The following is a 19,087-nucleotide window of genomic DNA, read 5'->3' on the forward strand; positions in this document are numbered from 1 at the left end:
TTTCTAAGAAAGTTAAGTTTTAAGTATTTGGGGGGCATTAGCAATCTATTTCATTTGAGAGTTAGGAAAAAAATTCTGGGCTTGTATTTATCTTCCCTTATTTTCCTTTTTGCTCAAGAAGAAAATTTGCTGGGTCAGGTATTCATTAGAGATATTCAAAAACAATAACAACAACAACAAAACAACAACAACACGCAAATAAAACCAATCCGTGTAAATATGAGAAGTAGAGTGAGCTAAATCTCTTCAAAGGCCTTCTATCTCCAAAGTTGTATGCCTTTAAGTTTTCTAATTATTCCAGTATAGTAAAACATTAAGCCTGGATAAATGCCAACTGGCATATCTAAGTCATTACCAGTTCATTTTTCTAGGAGTGAGCTGCCAGAATTTTGCTCTTGTGTATAGCCTTAGCCTACTCGTACACGTCTTCTCCCAGCTCCTGGACCAGCCAATGCAGTGCATATTCAGCATTCTAAAAACAGGGACTGGCATCCATACTTGAATGTGTCAAAAATATTCTATCATTTATTGAAATGTTTTCAAGGGTAAATGCCAGCTAAGCCATTGAAACAGATGCGCTGTCTTTCTAGATACAGCAAAAGCATGGCTTCTGATCTGAAGGGTTGGCTTCTGTTTCATATTCTGTTGGTGTTTATTTAACCAAATGCTTCACCTAAAGCAGGTGGGAGAAGCACATCCCTGCCATGCCAGGAGTTCTTTAAATTTGAACTTCTGGCAGAGAGCACTTTTTAAAATCTAAAGAGATGGACACTTCAAATATTCAATTGTTTATGCCAACTACTATCCTAATTTTACCACCAGTCATATAATATGAACCATTATTTGGAGGGCTCCTCCACAAACTTTAAAATCAAGTTGACTTGAAATAATGAAATAGAATTAGAAAGTGGCCACATATCCAACATTTTTTTTTTTTTGTACTGATGGCCATAGTATCATCTACATCATGAACTTGATGATTTACCCCTTAACAATCAGAAAGTAATTTTTGGATTCATGGCTCAATAATTGCATTAGTATTTGGCTTGCTCAACATTAATAAGGTAATTTCTTCCTACGGCAGCAGGAGAAGAGGAAGAGCACTACTTTGGGTCCTCAGGATAAATTGTTTTATCCCCCCGCCCCCCCCCCCAAAAAAAAATGTTCAAAGCAACATGAGGAATTCTAAGTTGCTTATATTTGATTTTATTGTTTAGGGTATTTTGTTGTTGTTGTTACATTATGATCTCTGTAGAATTTTATGAGTTCTGGGTAGTATTCTTATTAAGCTGTACTCTTCATATTTTTTTTTAAATTTCTTTATTGATTAAGGTGTCACATATTTGTCCTCATCTTCCCATTCCCATCCCACACCCCTCCCCACGGATGCCCCAACCCCCTGTTGAACTTAACCGTTGGATAGGCTCATATGCATGCACACAAGTCCTTTGGTTGATCTCTCCCCCCTCCCCCCAACCTCCCCTATCCTCCCTCTGAGGCCCGATAGTCCGATCGATGCCTCCTTGTTTCTGGTTCTGTTCTTGTTCATCAGTCTATGTTGTTCATCATTTCCCCTAGATGAGCGAGATCATGTGTCACTAGAGATATACTTATAAGAACTGAATGTGAGACGAGCAATAATAGTTATGCTGACAGGCAAATGAATCAGTCTGTAGTGAGTTTCTTTCTGGACCAACAGTTCTTTAGAGACCCAATTTCAATGTCCACCAGTTCCTTATGTGTACATGTCAGCACTGACCCCTCAGCTCTGGATGGTGGACAAATGGTGGTAACGGAGGTCCGACTCCCTCTGGTTTGGTCTCGGCCGGACCCAGGGGCACGGCTTCACCCGGACTCAGGGGCACGTGGCCTCACCCAGACCCAGGGGCGCGTGGCCTCTCCAAGACCCAGGGGAGCGTGGCCTCACCCGGACCTAGGTGTGCGAGGCCTCACCCGGATCCAGGGGCGCGTGGCCTCACTCGGACCCAGGACCCAGCCTCACCCGGATCCAGGGACACATGGCCTCACCTGGACCCGGGGGCGCGTGGCCTCTCCTGTACTCTTCATATTTTATTTCCTACTGCTTTCAGCGTAATTTCTATGATGTTAGAGGAAATATACCTAAGAAAGTTGTTGAATTTTCTAGAACATTTAATGAGCCATTAAACTTAAAGTATTATGAATAAGAAGAAAAACTAATTTTTCTTCAAACTTTGTAGCTAAAATTTTTCAAAGCTAATTTAGGATTTATTCAATGCATCTCCCAGCCAGCATGGAAATGATGCCAATTTTCTGAGATTTAAAAAGGAGGCCTTAACTTCGTAAGGTCTTTTTCTGAAACAAAGTCCAGTAAATTCATAATACTGCATTTTCATAGAGATTTATGTTTGACCAAAAAACACATTTTAAAATCTATTTTATACTAATAAAGTGCTAAAAATATCACAAAATGTTTTTAAAAAGGGAATACAACCAAATTCTCCAATTCCATTCACTGTATAGTTTATGGATTGTTTTAAGATCTATAGTTCATATACTGCACAGTGCTCTAATTTTTCATGTTCTTAAACATTGACAATTCAGAAGGGACTGGAGAGAAAATGGATTGGTGAGGAGCTGAAAAAAAATGAGTTTTTATTTACTGTGCATTTATCATGTGCTTGGCACTATGTAATATGATAAATCCTGGAGCAATATTAGACACGTTCGCTCTCACAGAGGCTACATCCAATAAAGTTGGAACAACTAAGAAACAATACAAGGCAGATATAATTAAATGCTGATCTGAGAAGACAAGATAATTTCTCCCCAAATAAAAATACTATTATTCCCTTATTGTTGTATGAGGCTCATAATCTCTTCAATTTAACATATATAGTTTGGCTCTCTGCAAGGATAGGAATGGATTGGAATATATAGTTTAGATGCCTCTGTCATCATCATCGTTGTCATCATTATCATCATCCCAAAACAACTAGGCATGTCAATTAAGGAGCAATTGTACACAATAAATAGAATGGGTTTAGTAAGTCCCCAGAGAAATTTCCAAGCTTAACTAGATAATATAGGTTAGGTATAAAGATAGACAATGATAAAGAAAGGGACAACTGTACAAATATTCACATCCTTAAATAATTCATTTCTCTGTAGTTCCAGTGGCAAGTGGAATTTTTCCATTGAGAATAGGGACTAACCTTTTTCCATACTGAGGAAAAGGCTCTCCTGGGGGTGATTTGCTTTAGGAGCCTACTGATGGAAGGGAAGTACCTCTATTCTTGTTGCAAATATTTTCCTCCCACCAATAAATTGGTGGGTAGTAGATGTCTAATATTTTTAATACCAAAATGTTCTATAAGTCTATTTTGTCAGGAATATACATCTATTGTTTTATATAAATTGTCTTTCACAACTAGTAAATTTATTATTTTAATTCAATAGGTAATATTCAGTTTTAAATATTATAAGGATCTACAATTTGTGTTTTTCTGGTAGTGAGTCTCAATAGCAGTGGACCATGCCTACCCCAGAAAATGCCTCAATATTCCATGCTACCAATTTGCTACTCCTGGTTGAGAATCAGTGCTTCAATGAGTAGCACTTCCTCGTAGGTGTGTGTGTGGAGTTTCTCAGGCATGTTGGCTCAGATACAATATTACACTGGGTGCCTTATATACTTTTAATCAATATGGCAAACCCAATAGGTAAGTATCAAGTGACTTTTCATAACTTAATCAAAGTCACACTGAGCCAACAATGGAAAAGCCCATTCTAATTCCATTGAACCACTAGGATTAGTCACTTCCATCAAAGATGATCTGATTGAATTATAAAGTTTGTTACCCACCATCCACCCCACCCACCAGATCACTAGGTTTTTGTTTTGTTTGTTTTTGCATAGAAGTAATGGTGAAGTATTTTGTCTCTTTGCTCTTTTGCTTTCAAGGAATAACCACAGTCCTCACCATGACCACACTGAGCATCAGTGCACGGCATTCTTTGCCCAAAGTGTCCTATGCTACTGCCATGGATTGGTTCATAGCTGTCTGCTTTGCTTTTGTATTTTCCGCCCTTATCGAGTTTGCTGCTGTCAATTATTTTACCAATATTCAAATAGAAAAAGCCAAAAAGAAGACATCGAGAGCTCTCCAGGAAATGACAACTGCTCCTTTGCTGAGAGCAATGCACCCTGAAGCACCCCTGCAGGTATTTGACTCAATTTCCTTCAACTTGAGATTTGAGTTTCTTGGTTAAATTTACATTGCTGGATGGGAGGGATGGAGGGGAGGTGGAGGGATGGGTGGGGATGAAAACTTGAAATAACAATGGCAATTGGTAAGACATTTAAAAATCCAGGAAAATATCAAGGGATAATTATAAATTTAAATGTTATAATTGTGATTAATGACTTAAAAATTAAATAGCTTCGGAAGAGCCAGGTGGCGCTGGTTGTTTGAAAGTTCTTTTCAACATTAAAGGTTTTTCAGAGAAAGGGGCGACATCTTGTGTATATTACTCAGAGGAACCTGTGCTTATCTTTGAGTGGGTTGGAAATGTGTTTTGAACAGAGTTCATTGAACAGAGTCAAGCCGCGGTTCCGAACATGTTAGAACTATCCCATAGGGCTGGGAAGGGCCTGTGCCCTTGTATTACCTAAGAAAATAAAACCTAGAGTTGTAGTTGATGTACGTTGAAGATTGAGAAATCTTATTGTAAAGGCACAGAGCCAAAAGGATGTGGAAACCAAACAAGAGCTACTGTAATTCACACTGGACACTCAAGTGATTCTGTGATTAAAAACAAAAAAAACTTAAAGTGACATTTTCCTTATGGACTCCAGTTGTACAAATAGCAGGATCCTCATGAAAATAAAAGCAAACAGAAAGCCCTTCCCCCCCCCTCCCCCCCCCCCCGCCTCTCCTTCCCTTCCCTCTTCACCCTCACCCCCCCTCCTCCCGGGATGTTCCGCTCTCTCTCTTTCACTCTCACTCATTCAGCTTCTTTCTTGAATCAGCAAAGTATCTGTGGTCATTGATACACAGCTTTATTGTAGTTGCCACAAATGATAGTCTAAAACTCCTTTTGTTTGTACGTGCCCAAATCCAAATGTATATAAGTCATCAACTTTATTCTTTGTAGGTAATAACTCATTCTCTTACTTATTCATTCTTTCCCCCCCCCCCCCCCATTCATTTAAAAAATATACATTTAATGCCAATGATGTGCCAGACCCTGTTTATGGTCTGAGGATCAAAAAATATACACTCCCCACCCCCAATAGAATATCCTACACAGAGTTTACATTTAAGTATGTAAGACAAAGAAAAGGAGACATGATATTTTAAAATGATAAACAATAAAGCACTTAGAGTGTTAGATGATAGTAGTGCTGAGACGGTCTGAAAGGAGTTCCGGGGTAGTATGAGGAGGAGGGGATTTCCTTCAGCATACAGGTGATCAGGAAGTAAGTCCTCCAAGGGAAGACGGCAGTTTAACAAATTAGGTTTGGTGTTCACCCTGGCAGGGATTAACTGTTGGGTCCTACAGTTTATAACTCGGCTCCTAGAAGGCCCTGGGTGCAGGTTCTTCTAGAATGGCATGTGACCTGGTAGGAAAATTACTACCATCCCATTGAGACAGTTTGGATAGGTTATTTACAGTTTCCTCTAAAGAAATTCATTTCATCAAGATTTTCAAAATTATTAGAATAGATTTTGGATACTATTTTTAGTTAAAAACCCTGATTATTCTCTTTCCCATTCCCCATAGGTAGCCCTCTCTGCCTTTTACTCTTACTTGCTTTCCTTTGTTGTGTTGAAACCTCGGTAGAATAATTCTATTTACTGTTCCTTATTTATTTATTTATTTATTTATTTATTTATTTATTTATTTATTGTCTAAAGTTCTACATATGTCTCCTTCCCGCTCCCCCTCCCCCCGCCGTCATTCCCACCCTGGGAAAACCCCCACTGCCCCAGTGTCTATGTCCATTGGTTATGCTAATATGCTTGCATGCAAGTCCTCTTATTACTCACTCTCTCACGCCCACCCCCCCCCCCCTGCCATTTGTCTCTGGATCTATTCTTGTTCATCAAATTATGTTGATCAGTATATCCCTCATATGAGTGAGACCACCCTTTTTAAAACATATCAATTCTTGGATATATTTATTTGTTTAATTTACTGTTTCTGTTTTTTAATGAATGATTTATTTTAATTCCACTTTTCTTCAGGTTAATTCTGTTAACTCTTTTTTCCTAGCTTCTTGAGTTTAATTCTTACTTATTTCCATGGCTTTTTATTTAATAATAAAGTTTTCCTTATTACAATGAGATTTCCTTTGCATATAGTTTTGACTGTACTCATAACTTTCTATATTATCATAATTATTTGAGAAATATTCTTCAATTATGTTACTGGTTTTCTCTATAAGCTAAGAATTATTGGGAAGAAAATATTTAAGTTTCCAAAAGTGATTATGTTTGTTTATTTAGCTCCACTGTTTATTTTTAGCTCAAAGATGTTACCTGTATAGATTTGAATGTTATTGATATTTTTGTTACACCCTGAGTTATGCTGAAAGTTTATAAATGTTTAATGGCAATTTGAAAGGAGTTAATTTTAGTTATTAAATCAGTTTTACTTAAAACATCATTATATCACCCTCTTAATTAGCACCTCTTCTTAATCATTCAAATACCAAAAATGATATAAAAAATCCTCTTACTAATATTATGATTATTTACATTTGTTTTGTATTTTAACTATTTTTGTTTTATACACTTTGATACATGACACTCAACATGTAAAGATTTATAACTGCTCCATTTCTATATTAGTCTATGCATTTAATCATAAAATAACTTTTCCCCCTATATAATGCCTTTAGCTTCTAATTATATTTGGTCTGGTTATAATATTTTAAAACATTATTTCTTGATATTAAGTTCTGTAATGTATTTTTATTGCTAAAATTTTCATATTCTTTTGTTTCTCATGTACTTTGGAAGCTATATGTCATAGTTTTATATCACTAGTGGTTAATTTTAAATTTTAGATCAACATATTTCTACTTAAGATTTCTAGTAATGTTGAAATTATAAAGTATACTGACTCTCCCATACAGCTATTAACTCCCTCTTGACCAGTAGTTGCTCATTTCCAAAGATTCTGAATGTACAAACATTTTACATACATAATCTTTTTCTGTTTATAGTGAATTGCTATAGTTCTTTTTTTATTTTTGCAAAGTGATGAGACTCCTTGTATTAGTATTAGAGTAGAATATTATAAATACTTAAAAGTGCCACTTAATCAGAATAAATCTATTCTTCAGAATTTCCAAAAGTGGGAACAAAACCAATAATATTTTATTTGCTGCTTGAAATGTATGTCTTGACTATAGTAATGTCACTGCTGGTAAATTCTTGGCTGAGCACATCCAATTGGCCAGGTCTACTCTGATTTCAGCAACTCCTGTTGACAGCATTGGGTCACGTGCTATGTGCAAATGGCATACTCAAGATCAAGAAGATGAAATTTGTGAAGGGCATAGAGTCTTAGCATTTAAAAGTTGAGAAGACATTTTACAATAAATGTAGTTAAAATATACATCGTATGCTTTATGTCCTCTACAAGTGTACTGTATACGTGTCATGACTTAGATCTCCACAGCAGTTTACTTGGAGAATGTCTGTGTTCTAAAGACAGTGATTAATGGGTTGGCCTACCCAGCCTCCTGACTCCAGATTGCTGCCAGAGCTCAGCTGGCTTTGGAGTGTCAGTTGCCATTGAATGGCTTCAGTATCAAGTTCAACTTTTAAGGTTGAGGATATATTAAAATTGAGGGAGAGAGAAGAAAATAAGAAGATAAATAAGGAGAAGGAAATTAAGAAGGGGGAAGTGTAAAGAGCAAAATTTTAAAACATGTTAGTGTCAATACATTTTCTAGAATCTTATAAGATTTGGAGTTTCAGTAGAGATTCTAATCCGATAGGTGAAATTTGCTTCTTCAAAGATGTGTTTCAACTTGTATGGCTATTTGCTTATTTGAATGATGTGTTTGTTTAAAATGTGCTTAAATTCCTCCTCTGTTATCACCTTCAGAGTCTACATCAGTAGTGGTTTGACCTATTGTTACTATACGGGATCTATAAACTGTTAATGGCTTGGCAGAGGTTTCTAGTGACCATTTCTATTCTTTGGGAATTGAAAAGCTTATGGTTTATTGAATATTCATGAAGCAAGGAAAAAAGGCCGATTGGCAGGATCTAATAGCAGCTCTGGGCAGCTTGAATATGTCTTTGAGCATCTCAAGAGGCAAAAGCAGCTGTTCTGTTTTGACTCAGCATTACTTTGATTCTGCCTTTGACTCTGTCCTTTCAATATTTGAGTTGAGGTCCATTCTTGTGGTTCTGTTCTTCCATACCCTTGCTACTGTCTCACTGATGCAGATGACTTGGACTAAGAGGGTGTTTTGAAAAATAAGTAGCTATAAAATAAAAAGGAAGATTTCTTAATCAAATTATATATTTTTAAAAAATCACTTGAAAATAGTGTGTGGTCCTCATTCAGTTGGAAAGTATGCATTAGCGTACCTACATATTGAATCCTGTGGAAAAAAATTCCTATATAATAAAGTGGTAATATGCAAATTGACCATCACTCCAACACACAAGATGGCCACCCTCATGTGGCCACAAGATGGCTGCCACAAGATGGCCAGCAGGGGAGGGCAGTTGTGGGTGATCAGGCCAGCAGGGGAGGGCAGTTAGCAGTGACCGGGCCTGCAGGGGAGGGCAGTTGGGGGTGACCAGACTGGCAGAGGAGGGCAGTTAGGGGCGACCAGGCTGGCAATAGAGGGCAGTTAGGTGTCGATCAGGCTGGCAGTGTAGTGGTTAGCGGGTGATCTGGCTGGCAGGCAGAAGTGGTTAGGGGCAATCAGGCAGGCAGACAGGCAAGTGGTTGGGAGCCAGCAGTCCTGAATAGTGAGAGGGATGTTCCAGATTGGAGGAGGTGCAGGCTGGGCTGAGGGACAACCCCCACCCCCCCCCCCACCCCCGTGCATGAATTTTGTGGATCGAGCCTCAAGTGATATAATAACTAACATTACTTGAGCTCTTAATTTGTCTTAGGTACTATGTGATATGCTTCAGTATATTACATAATTTCAAGCTCACAGTAACTATTTTACAGATGAAGAAACTGAGGCTTGCAGTTAGATGTTAAGTGATATATTCAGAGATAGTAAACCTTGTGCCACAGCAGCACAGCCAAGGGTTAAGTGAGCCTGAGGAGGGGTGGTGAAGGATTAAAGAAAATAGACAAAGAGACTATAGCTGAGGCTCGGTGGATCTTCCGTGCCTGGATGAGGACACAGAAAAGGATCCAGCTGGCAAGCTGAGGCTTTATTTTATAGTCAGAGAAAAACAAGGTGGTGGTCAACATAGTTACAATGTTCTTGTGAGTTTCACTTGTTTTGGCAGCACTTGCTGCACCTCCCACAGCCCATTAGCTACCTAGGAAGGATCTAGGGAGTGGCCATAAGGTCAAGCTTAATTATGCTAAGGGGGCTCTGCCCTCTAAGCTGGGACTTCTTTGTGGCTCTGCCACAGGTCAATCGGAGGCTTAACCTTTTGCACTTGGGTGTCGAGTGTGACTCGACACGGTTAGCATTAGAATAAAGGAATCGAGAAAAAAGCAAGTGAGTGCAAAGGGTTAACCCTTTAGCCGCTCCCTACAAAACCCAATATTAAATTAAGCTGTGTGTGAGTGCAGAGCTTGGTCTCTGATACTGCATTTTATAGTATTTATGTCTATAAAGAAGATAATAATCTATACTAATAAGAGAGAAATATAGTAATTGACCATCACTCTGCAACGCCCATAGCCAATCAGGAGGGAATATGCAAATGAGCGGGACAAAGATGGCGGCGACCACAGAGCCAGCCAGAGCGGGCGGGACGCTTGGGTCGCCCTTGGCGACGGAGGAAGTCAAGCTTCCTGCCCGCCTGGGCCGGCCGCCAAAGAAGGAGCCTGTGGGCGGTGGCCATGGAGCAGGCTGGAGTGAGCGGGAGGCTTGGGTCACCCCCGGCAATGGAAGAAGCCAAGCTTCCCGCCCGCCCTGGCCAGCCGCTGAAGGAAGGACCTGTGCGGGGCAGCCACAGAGCTGGCCTGAGCGCGTGGGAGGCTTGGGTCGCCTGGGTCGGCCACCGAGGGAAGGGCCTGCAAACAGCCCTCAGCCCCTCACCGAGGCTGGCCATGCCCCCATGGGGTGAGGGTCCCAGCTGGGGGGCATGGCCAGCCTGCAAACAGCCATCTGCCCCTCACCAAGGCTGGCCAGGCACCCCAGCGGGGACCCCCACCCAAAAGGGGGTGTGGCCAGCCTGAAAACAGCCCTCAGCCCCTTACCCAGGCTGGCCAGGCACCCCAGAGGGACCCTCACCCCATGGGGGTGTGGCTGGCCTTCAAACTGCCCCTGCTCCTCACCCAGGCTGGCACCATCCCCAGTGGGGACCCCCCACCCCAGTGGGGCATGGCCAGCCTGCAAATCACCACAGGCTCCTCACCCAGCCCACCCTGCCCCCTAAGAGAACCCCTACCCTGATCCAGGACACCCTTCAGGGCAAACCAGCTGGCCCCCACCCATGCACCAGGCCTCTATCTATACTAATAAAAGGGTAATATGCTAATTAGACTGGGAGACCTTTCAGGAGACCCTCCAGACGTTCTTCTGGACAAAGCCATGGTGGTGGGGCTGAGGTAGAGGTGGTTAGGGTCCAAGAGCGAAAGGCAGTTGTGGGTGAGCAGGTCAGGATTGGACAGCAGTTGTGGGTGATCAGGCTGGTGGGGGGACCATTGGGGGTGATCAGGCCAGCGAAGGGGAGCAGTTGGGGGTGAGCAGGCTGGCAGGGGGGACCAGTTGGGGGCAATCAGGCCATCAGTGGGGGTCAGTTGGGGGTGATCAGGCCAGCAGGAGGGAAGTTGGGGGTGAGCAGGCCAGCAGGGGGGCAGTTGGGGGCAAACAGGCTGGCAGGGGGGCAGTTGGGGTTGATCAGGCTGGCGGGGGAGGGCAGTTGGGGGCGAGCAGGCCTGCGGGGGAGGTAGTTGGGAGCAAGCAGGCTGGCATGCAGAGTGGTTAGGGGCAACCAGGCAGGCAGGCACGTGAGTGGTTAGGAGCCAGCAGTACCGGATTACGAGAGGGATGTCCGACTGCTGGTTTAGGCCTGATTCCACAGGCAGTCGGACATCCCCGAGGGGTCCCAGATTGGAGAGGGTGCAGGCCGGGCTGCGGGACACCCCCCTCCTCCCTCCCCCCCCCCCCGCCTGCACACAAATTTCATGCACTGGGACACTAGTATTCATATAAAATGATCAGCTTAACACAGTCTTTTGTTCATATTTCTATGAATAAATAATAATAGTAAAATACTTTGAATGCTTTATATGTTTCAATAATAAGATCTTTTACAGTATATATATATATATATATATATATATATATATAATTCTTAAAATGTATCACATATGTTCTATTTTTATCCATGTTTAAGCCAGTGAGGATGTTAATAAGTAGGGATGAAGTAGTCTGCCCAAGGTCATCTCTCTGGTAAGTGCCAGGGTTGAGGCAGCAAACTCTATACTTTTAAGCCTCAAGCCTTAATGACTGATTAGAAATGTGGGGTGAGGGAAATGGAGGATGAGATGGATGGTGGTAACATCATTCACTAGGACAAGAAGGGAAGGAGGCACAGTTAATGAAGGAGCTAATTAGTTCAAGTTTAGATAGGTGGAAAGTTCCACAGTAGGACATTTTCTCCTATCCCAGGATAATAATGACTACTTTTTTAAATTACGATTGCATACTTTTCCACTGTTTCCCTTTCCTTCCCCATCTACCTAATGGCTTTGTCTATTTCTTTTTTACTGTAATGATTCTTCATTTTAAAGTGTTCATAGATACTTACAAGAATATTTCTAAAATTAAAGAGCTATTTGCTTTTTAAGAAAAAGACAATATAAAAATCAGGGTTTTTAAGAAAATGACAATGTAAAAATATATGAATAATTCAAGGTACACCTTGGATTCCTTCATTCAAGAGCACTGAGGAGAAGCTCCCTCTTCACTACCCATCCTCCGAAGTAAAACTCTAGCCTTATTTTTCATATTTGCCTCATTCAAGCTGATCTCAAGGATCTCCGGGATAGGGTCTCAAGGATTCACATCTACAAACAGGTTAATAATAAAACCTACCAGAAAAGCTTATAGTGTGAATTAGACTACATTATTCATATAAAGTACAGGGAGCAATGCTTGGTACCCAGTAAGTAATGGCTATGATTATTATTATTATCCTTTATTTCTTTCAGCATCTTCAACATATACAGGTATGTGTTACAAAATTTATCATTTATAATATCCTGAAGTATTTTGCTTGAACTGTTTCATATGATTGCTATATTTGCCTAGCTAGGAGGTGAGCTCTTTAATAAAATTGTTCATGTCTTCATATAGCACAAAACATAGTATGTAATAGATACAGTTGTTTTTATTGATGGATTATAATGAGCCAATTATAGAAATCAGATGATAGGAAGTCTGGTGACTCCAAAACGAATATATTTATCACCAATTTCCAAAAACATTGGTCTTTTAAATAAAAGTAGAGGCCTAGTGCACCGTGCCAGTGGGGTCCCTCGGCGTGGCCTGTGGGGATCGGGCCGAAACCATCATTCCAACATCCCCCGAGGGATGTAGTAGTGCGGGAAGTGGCAGGTGGCTGGGGAGGAGCCCAAGCCTAGGCCGGGCGCTGCTCTGCTCCTGCTTATCCCAGCCCTGCTGTGCCTGCCGCCACTGCTGCTGCTCTGGGTAGGCTTGCTGCCGCTCTGCTGCAGTCTCTGTGTACCCGTCCTAGAGCCATAGCACCCGTCCTAGGGCAATACTGGCGTGCCCATGACCGAGAAGTGGCCATGGGCTCGCACCCAGTCAGTCCCAATGCTGGTCCAGATCCCAGTCCGGTCTGGCTGAGGGTGGAGTGTGCAGGGGGAGTATCCATGGGAGAGGCTTGTGCCGCCACAGCTGCATTTGCCAGCCATGAGCCTGGCGTCTGTCGCCCATTAGTCACCTGAGCTGCGCTCTGCTGGGGGAGTGCACTGACCACCTGGGGGCAGCTCCTGCATTGAGCGTCTTCCCCTGGTGGTCAGTGCGCATCATAGTGACTGGTAGAACAGTTGAATGGTCAAACGGTGGATTAGGCTTTTATATATATAGATTCTTCCTTGCTGGAGTAAATGTAAATATCAGGCAAATGGAAGTAGTGAACTTGAGCTGGGTCACTGTGAGCGTCTAGAACAGCAGATGATCGTTCTTAACCATTCGGAGACACCCATGTCAGCAGGTGGACTTCGCTAGTGGGCAGCAAGAGATAACTGAGGAGGATGTTTTAAAACAAAAGAAAGCAAAACAAAAGGCTGAAGTAAGCCTACAAGTGCAGCTGTGCATTATGAGGAACGTATGGTTGGCTGTCTTTTGGTCATTTTAGTCATATCATTTGCACAGCTATCAGTGACTGCGAATGACATTGATGTTAAATACAATGATTTCCCAGTGGTTGGTAATGTACAAGCTTCATTCCATTCCAAGGGGGGTGTACAAACTAGGTCAGTTTCAGATTTTCATTTCGGTTATTCTCAAAGCTCCTCTTAGAAATGCTGTTTTTAAAATAGTTTAAACAAGTATGCAAAAAACTTTCAGTTTTCCATTTGTCCTTATTTTGTTCATATCTTGACTTAGTTTCAAACCTCTTTCCTTGGCAGTTTGAACAAGGACCTGAAGCAGTACTGTCAATTCACTTGACATTTAGATGTGCTTCTGACAGTAGTTTAATGACATTCTTTAAATCTTATATAAACTGTACCTCCCCAAACCCATACCTTTTTCAGTACAGAGTGTTCTGTAGGTAGTAATGCTCTTTAGGCAATGAGTAATTGTTTAATTGCACAATTATTAAACTGTATGATTTAAGTGACAAGAATATCCGGATTAGGTTTTATCTCCAGCTGTGTTTTTTATCTGTTAGTTTTGTTATGTGTCATGTGCTGATTCATGAGAAAATGTCATGTTGCTAATGTATGAGGATGAATCTCAGCTAGTCATTTACCAAGAGTTTACCAAGCAACTACTGTGCACCAGTCACCATACAAGGCACTGTGGATTCAAAGACAAAAACCTAGGAACTTAGTCTCATGAAGGAGACAGGCCATTAATCGTGTGGGTGACTCTATTTAGTTTACAGATATATGGTCTGAGTTTTGATTCTAGCATGCTTTTAATAGTTTAAACCTATGCTCAAATCTTCACTGCTTCCTTAAACCTCTCTGTTTCAGTACTAATCTATATATCCAACTACACACTGAGAACCCATTATATTTATAGAATACCTATTAAGTGTCAGTACACTTGGAGTACTATGCTCACTTCCTTTGTATATCTGAGAGTAATAGGAAGGTAGATATTTAATAATTAATTTCAAATAATTAAATAATGATAAATATGCAAAATACTGTGAAGAAGCGGTAGAGAGAGTAATAACAAATTATATCAGAAAGAGTTAAGCTGAGTCCTAGCCAGTTTGGCTCAGTAGATAGAGCGTTGGCCTGCGGACTGAAGAGTCCTGGGTTCGATTCTGGTCAGGGGCACATGCCTGGGTTGCGGGCTCCATCCCCAGTAGGGGGTGTGCAGGAGGCAGACGATCCATGATCCTCTCTCATCATTGATGTTTCTCTCTCTCCCTCTCCTTCCTCTCCAAAATCAATAAAAATATATATATTTTTAAAAAAGAGTCAAGCTGAGACTTCAACTTAGTCTTTGAATTGCAAATAAATAAATAAATAAATAAATAAATAAAGGATATCATTCAAAGTGACAAAAGGAGGAGAGGCAATCAATTTTAGTAGCTTATTGAAACAATATTGTGCACATTTTGATAATCATTGATAATAACATCACCTGGGAAGTAAAATGCCAACATTTGCATGATAATCAAAAATTTAGGCTATTTCCTCCTCCAGAAGGGAAGTGCTATGATTTTAATGCTACATTAAGAAAGCTAGATATATTAGCTAGTGTTCAGGGAAGAAGTAAGGCATCTTGTGAACTTATTATAATTTAGTGTAGAGTGTGTGTGTGGTATAGATACAGATTATTAGTAAATTTGTTCATTTATTTTCATGTATTATCGTTTTACAAATATCATGGCAAAAGAATAAACTATGAAGTGTATTTATATAGTACATAGAATTTGGAGAGATAGCATGTTGTCATCATCATTATTATCATCATTAACACCATCATTACTGTCTACTATGTGCCCTTTGTATATAATATGTGTGTGTGTGTGTGTGTGTGTGTGTGTGTGTGTGTGTATAGTACTAGTTACTTTACACATATATACATATGAGTTGTTGCATATACATATATTTATATACACATATAATCCAGGGTTGTATTGTTATCTACATAATTTTATGGTTGATGAAAATGAGCCTTGGTGAAGTATTTTGGACACTTTCAGATCTGTGATGTTGCGTCTCACCTAGAGAAAACAGGTGGGCATAAAGGTATTTCATCTCTGTCCTCAGTTCCCCAGTGTAGCTTTGATCATATAACCCAATATTTGGGGTTTTTTTTTTTCTCTATCTGTTAGAAGATGAATTTAAGCAAGATTATATGTAAATTTTCTTCTAAATTAAAAATCTATATTATTACAAACTCATACACTCTCTATAACTAATGCAAGATTGCTTATACTCTACCATGTGCTTAATTTAATAAAAACTTATTAGAGAGAGGATGGTTCTTTTTTGGGTTCACTGAGTTAGATCAAATTAAATATTCAGCTTATTTTATGTTCACCTATTCAGCAAAAGTCCATACTGTTCCAACAGCCACAAAAGCATTAACTATAATGTACTACCACATTGCAGATAGTATTTTAAACATTTTACATGCATTAACTCATATAATTGTCTAGCAATCCTGTACTATTTTTTTCAGACACAAAGAGACCGAAGTGATTTATCCAAAATCATTCAGCTGCTAAGCAACTGAGCCAAGATTTAAATCCACTAGAGATTACTGTCCCTCAGTTATAACCTATGACCACAACTGCCTACCTTCCACGATGACTATCACCATATACTTACTAACTAACACAGTCCTAGTTTTTCTGAAAATGTGTTGTTTCTCCATTGCAGAAAATGTAAGCTATGCTTTGAAACTTTATCCCATTTATAAATAAGCCCAATCCCTTAGCTACTAGTTCCCTTTACATAGAAGCCCAAGTCAGACAATTAGTTAACACTCTCCTTACCTCTAAATTTGCATAAAATATATATGAATTTTGTCAAGGCTAAAAAAAAAACCATTTGATTTTTAGCACAGCCATTTCAACAAACTTAAGACCAACCCGTAATTTTCCAAATTATATATTTTTTCACATTTTAAGCATTAAAAGAACATTCAAAGCATTATTCTTTTATTTTGGTTTGAAAAACCTATCTTACATGCATTAATATATTAAATTTATACTATTTATTTATAACATATATTCAGTAGAATGTTTTACAGATTGTGGGGAAATTTTTAAAGAAGTTCACGAGAGAGTTTTTGCCCTCAACAAATATATACAATGTGACAGAGTATAGTGATGCAAATGATCAAGAGGAGCAAATATTCTGGAGGAACCAAGGGATTTGTAAAGAAAAATGCTAAACTCTGGGAGGGTTTTTGGGAGAACTCAGCCTGTTCATAGGGCATCTTTTATTGATGGTCAACAAATTGAAGGAGAGTAACAAGGAAATGAGCCAGCTCGTTACTGTTAGTATCATTAGTTGCTTTGTGATATTTATGGACTAGCTTAACGATTATTCTAAAATTGCTATATAATTAACCTTTTGTACTCACATGTCGAGTGTGACTCGACACGGTTAGCATTAGAATAAAGGAATCAAGAAAAAAGCAAGCGAGTGCAAAGGGTTAATAAGCTATTATCATATTGTTGGAATTTTTATTACTTTTCCATTTACTCTGTTACCTCTCCAGCACATCTGGCACAAATTTACTAAGAGCCTAGCATATGCTCAAAGAACCACCTACTGATTGATTTCATTCCTCATACAACTGAAATAGAGGCACAATTGTCTAGGACAGCAATGCGTGGAAGAACCATACATTTTCCCTGGGGAAATTTTATTATCAAAATATTTGTATGGTGTTTCACATTTTTATTAATTTGGTGGTATGTTTTCCATCTATGTTGCCAGAGGTCTTGTCCAGCATCTAGAAGGGTTCAGAAATCTGCAGAAGGGGCTGCGTGTAAATTAATCAAGAGTATAGAGATGAAATATAATTTTGGAAGGCATTTTGGGGAGCCAGAGGAGCTTGACTATAGGAACCAAGTTCTCTTGTCTCTCTGGACCCCTTGCTTTTTATTAACACAAATTGTCCTAAAGCAAGGTAGATATACATAGCAAAGGCAAGGTTTAGTATACAGAATCCATTGTCAGATTGGGGGAACTGCCTACAGCTGTTCAGGTGTTTGGCCAGTAGGAGGCAATAACATGTAGATTAAAATGCCCTCAACTGTCTGGCAGCAAGCAATCATCTATGCAAATATTTAGGTGTGGGGAAATGCCCTTAGCCATTTCCAGCAGGCACTCCTCAAGGTTCCATCAACCTTTTGATGAAACTTCTTGCATTTATGACATGCTAGAATTAGCTTCTGGCACTATGTTAGCAATGTGAATGGTCCACTACTTCTTTTTGGAGTGAAAAAATTTTTTTCAGTTATCTTAAAAAATATACAGCCACCCTGAAACAAATTCTCTTAACGTTTAGCTACATTTCCAGCAAGTTCTTTCCCTTAAGCTACTGAGTAAGATTATTCATTTCTTCTGGTTTGTTTCTCTAAATTTCCAACATTGCTTTTGCTATTTTGAGAGGCTAGTTTTTTTAATATACATCACTTAATCTCCAGCTTTTCCCTTGGCCTCAGATGATGTAAAAGTTTCAAGAAACATCAGTTTGGGTATTATTATTTTACTTAAATGAATTAGAGAACATTATGTATAAAGTGTCTTTGGTAGAAGGAAATTATTATACATTTTGGTCATTTTAGAAAGAGGACACTTTGCACTCAGATTATATGGCATAGTATGTTTTTCTCAATATTTTCTGGTGTTGGATATTCCACAAGCTTCTTACCCTGCCTAGCATCTTTGCTTGAATAATAAATCCTATTCTTTCCCAAGCTCTCTTGTACTGTTGCCTTTATTAGTGAGCCTAAATTTTCACATTTCTGTTATGTAGGATTCTCTTCTGCCTCCCTCAATTTCTCTTTCTTGAACTTGGACTTCAGTTCTTATAATTCTATTATCTTTATATAGGTGACTAGAAGGAGGATTTCTTTATTTTCTCAAGTTTCATGTAGTCCAACAATGTAGTCCAGTGAATTTTTCTTTTCTCTCAAATTCCTTCTCTCTTTTGGAGGTAAGTTGGCTAAAACAAGTTACTTTTACTTACTTTTGGTTTGGCTAATTGGAAACAATTGTGGGTTCCACAGTCAGAGAAGAGGCTGTCACTAGGGGATTCAGAGAAGGGAATAGGAGTGTGAGGATGAAGGTGGCCTGTAGTTTCTCTGTGAGCACTTTCTCTTTTTGCCTCCCTAAAATGTTTTCCAAAGCCCAACCACCTTAATGTGACTATTGTAAAATATTATGTGATGAAAATATTAGATAAAGGGATGAGGTAAAAGGGAAGAAAGACTCCACCAGTTAGCACACCTTTACTTTCTCTTGGCCAGGTCTTTGGCACTTGAGAATTGACATTTTCAAAGAGAACTTGGCAAAAGGTGGTGAGGAGTCTCTATCCAAAGAGCAGAAAGTCAACTCTTCTTGTACAGTATGAGTATACTGTTGTGGCTAGCATGACCAATTATGGGCACTTCTGGACAACTGGGGTTAGAATATTGGAAACTTTAAGACCAATGCTGAACACAGAGCCTGTGGAAAAACTTTCATAAACTTTCATTTC

At 39.6% G+C, this 19,087-nt stretch overlaps 1 protein-coding gene across 3 annotated transcripts in view; it reads left to right on the plus strand.

Annotated features, from left to right (window-relative positions):
• Window positions 1-19,087, plus strand: part of GABRA4 (gamma-aminobutyric acid type A receptor subunit alpha4) — a 67,307-nt gene that overhangs the window by 25,032 nt on the left and 23,188 nt on the right. For all 3 annotated transcript variants that reach the window (XM_054723790.1, XM_054723795.1, XM_008140275.3), the window contains one exon: window positions 3,944-4,203. In XM_054723790.1, the coding sequence (XP_054579765.1) occupies window positions 3,944-4,203 (260 nt within the window). The remainder of the gene's footprint in view (window positions 1-3,943; window positions 4,204-19,087) is intronic.

Source organism: Eptesicus fuscus, chromosome 2 (assembly GCF_027574615.1).
Source record: "Eptesicus fuscus isolate TK198812 chromosome 2, DD_ASM_mEF_20220401, whole genome shotgun sequence".
NCBI lineage: Eukaryota > Metazoa > Chordata > Mammalia > Chiroptera > Vespertilionidae > Eptesicus > Eptesicus fuscus.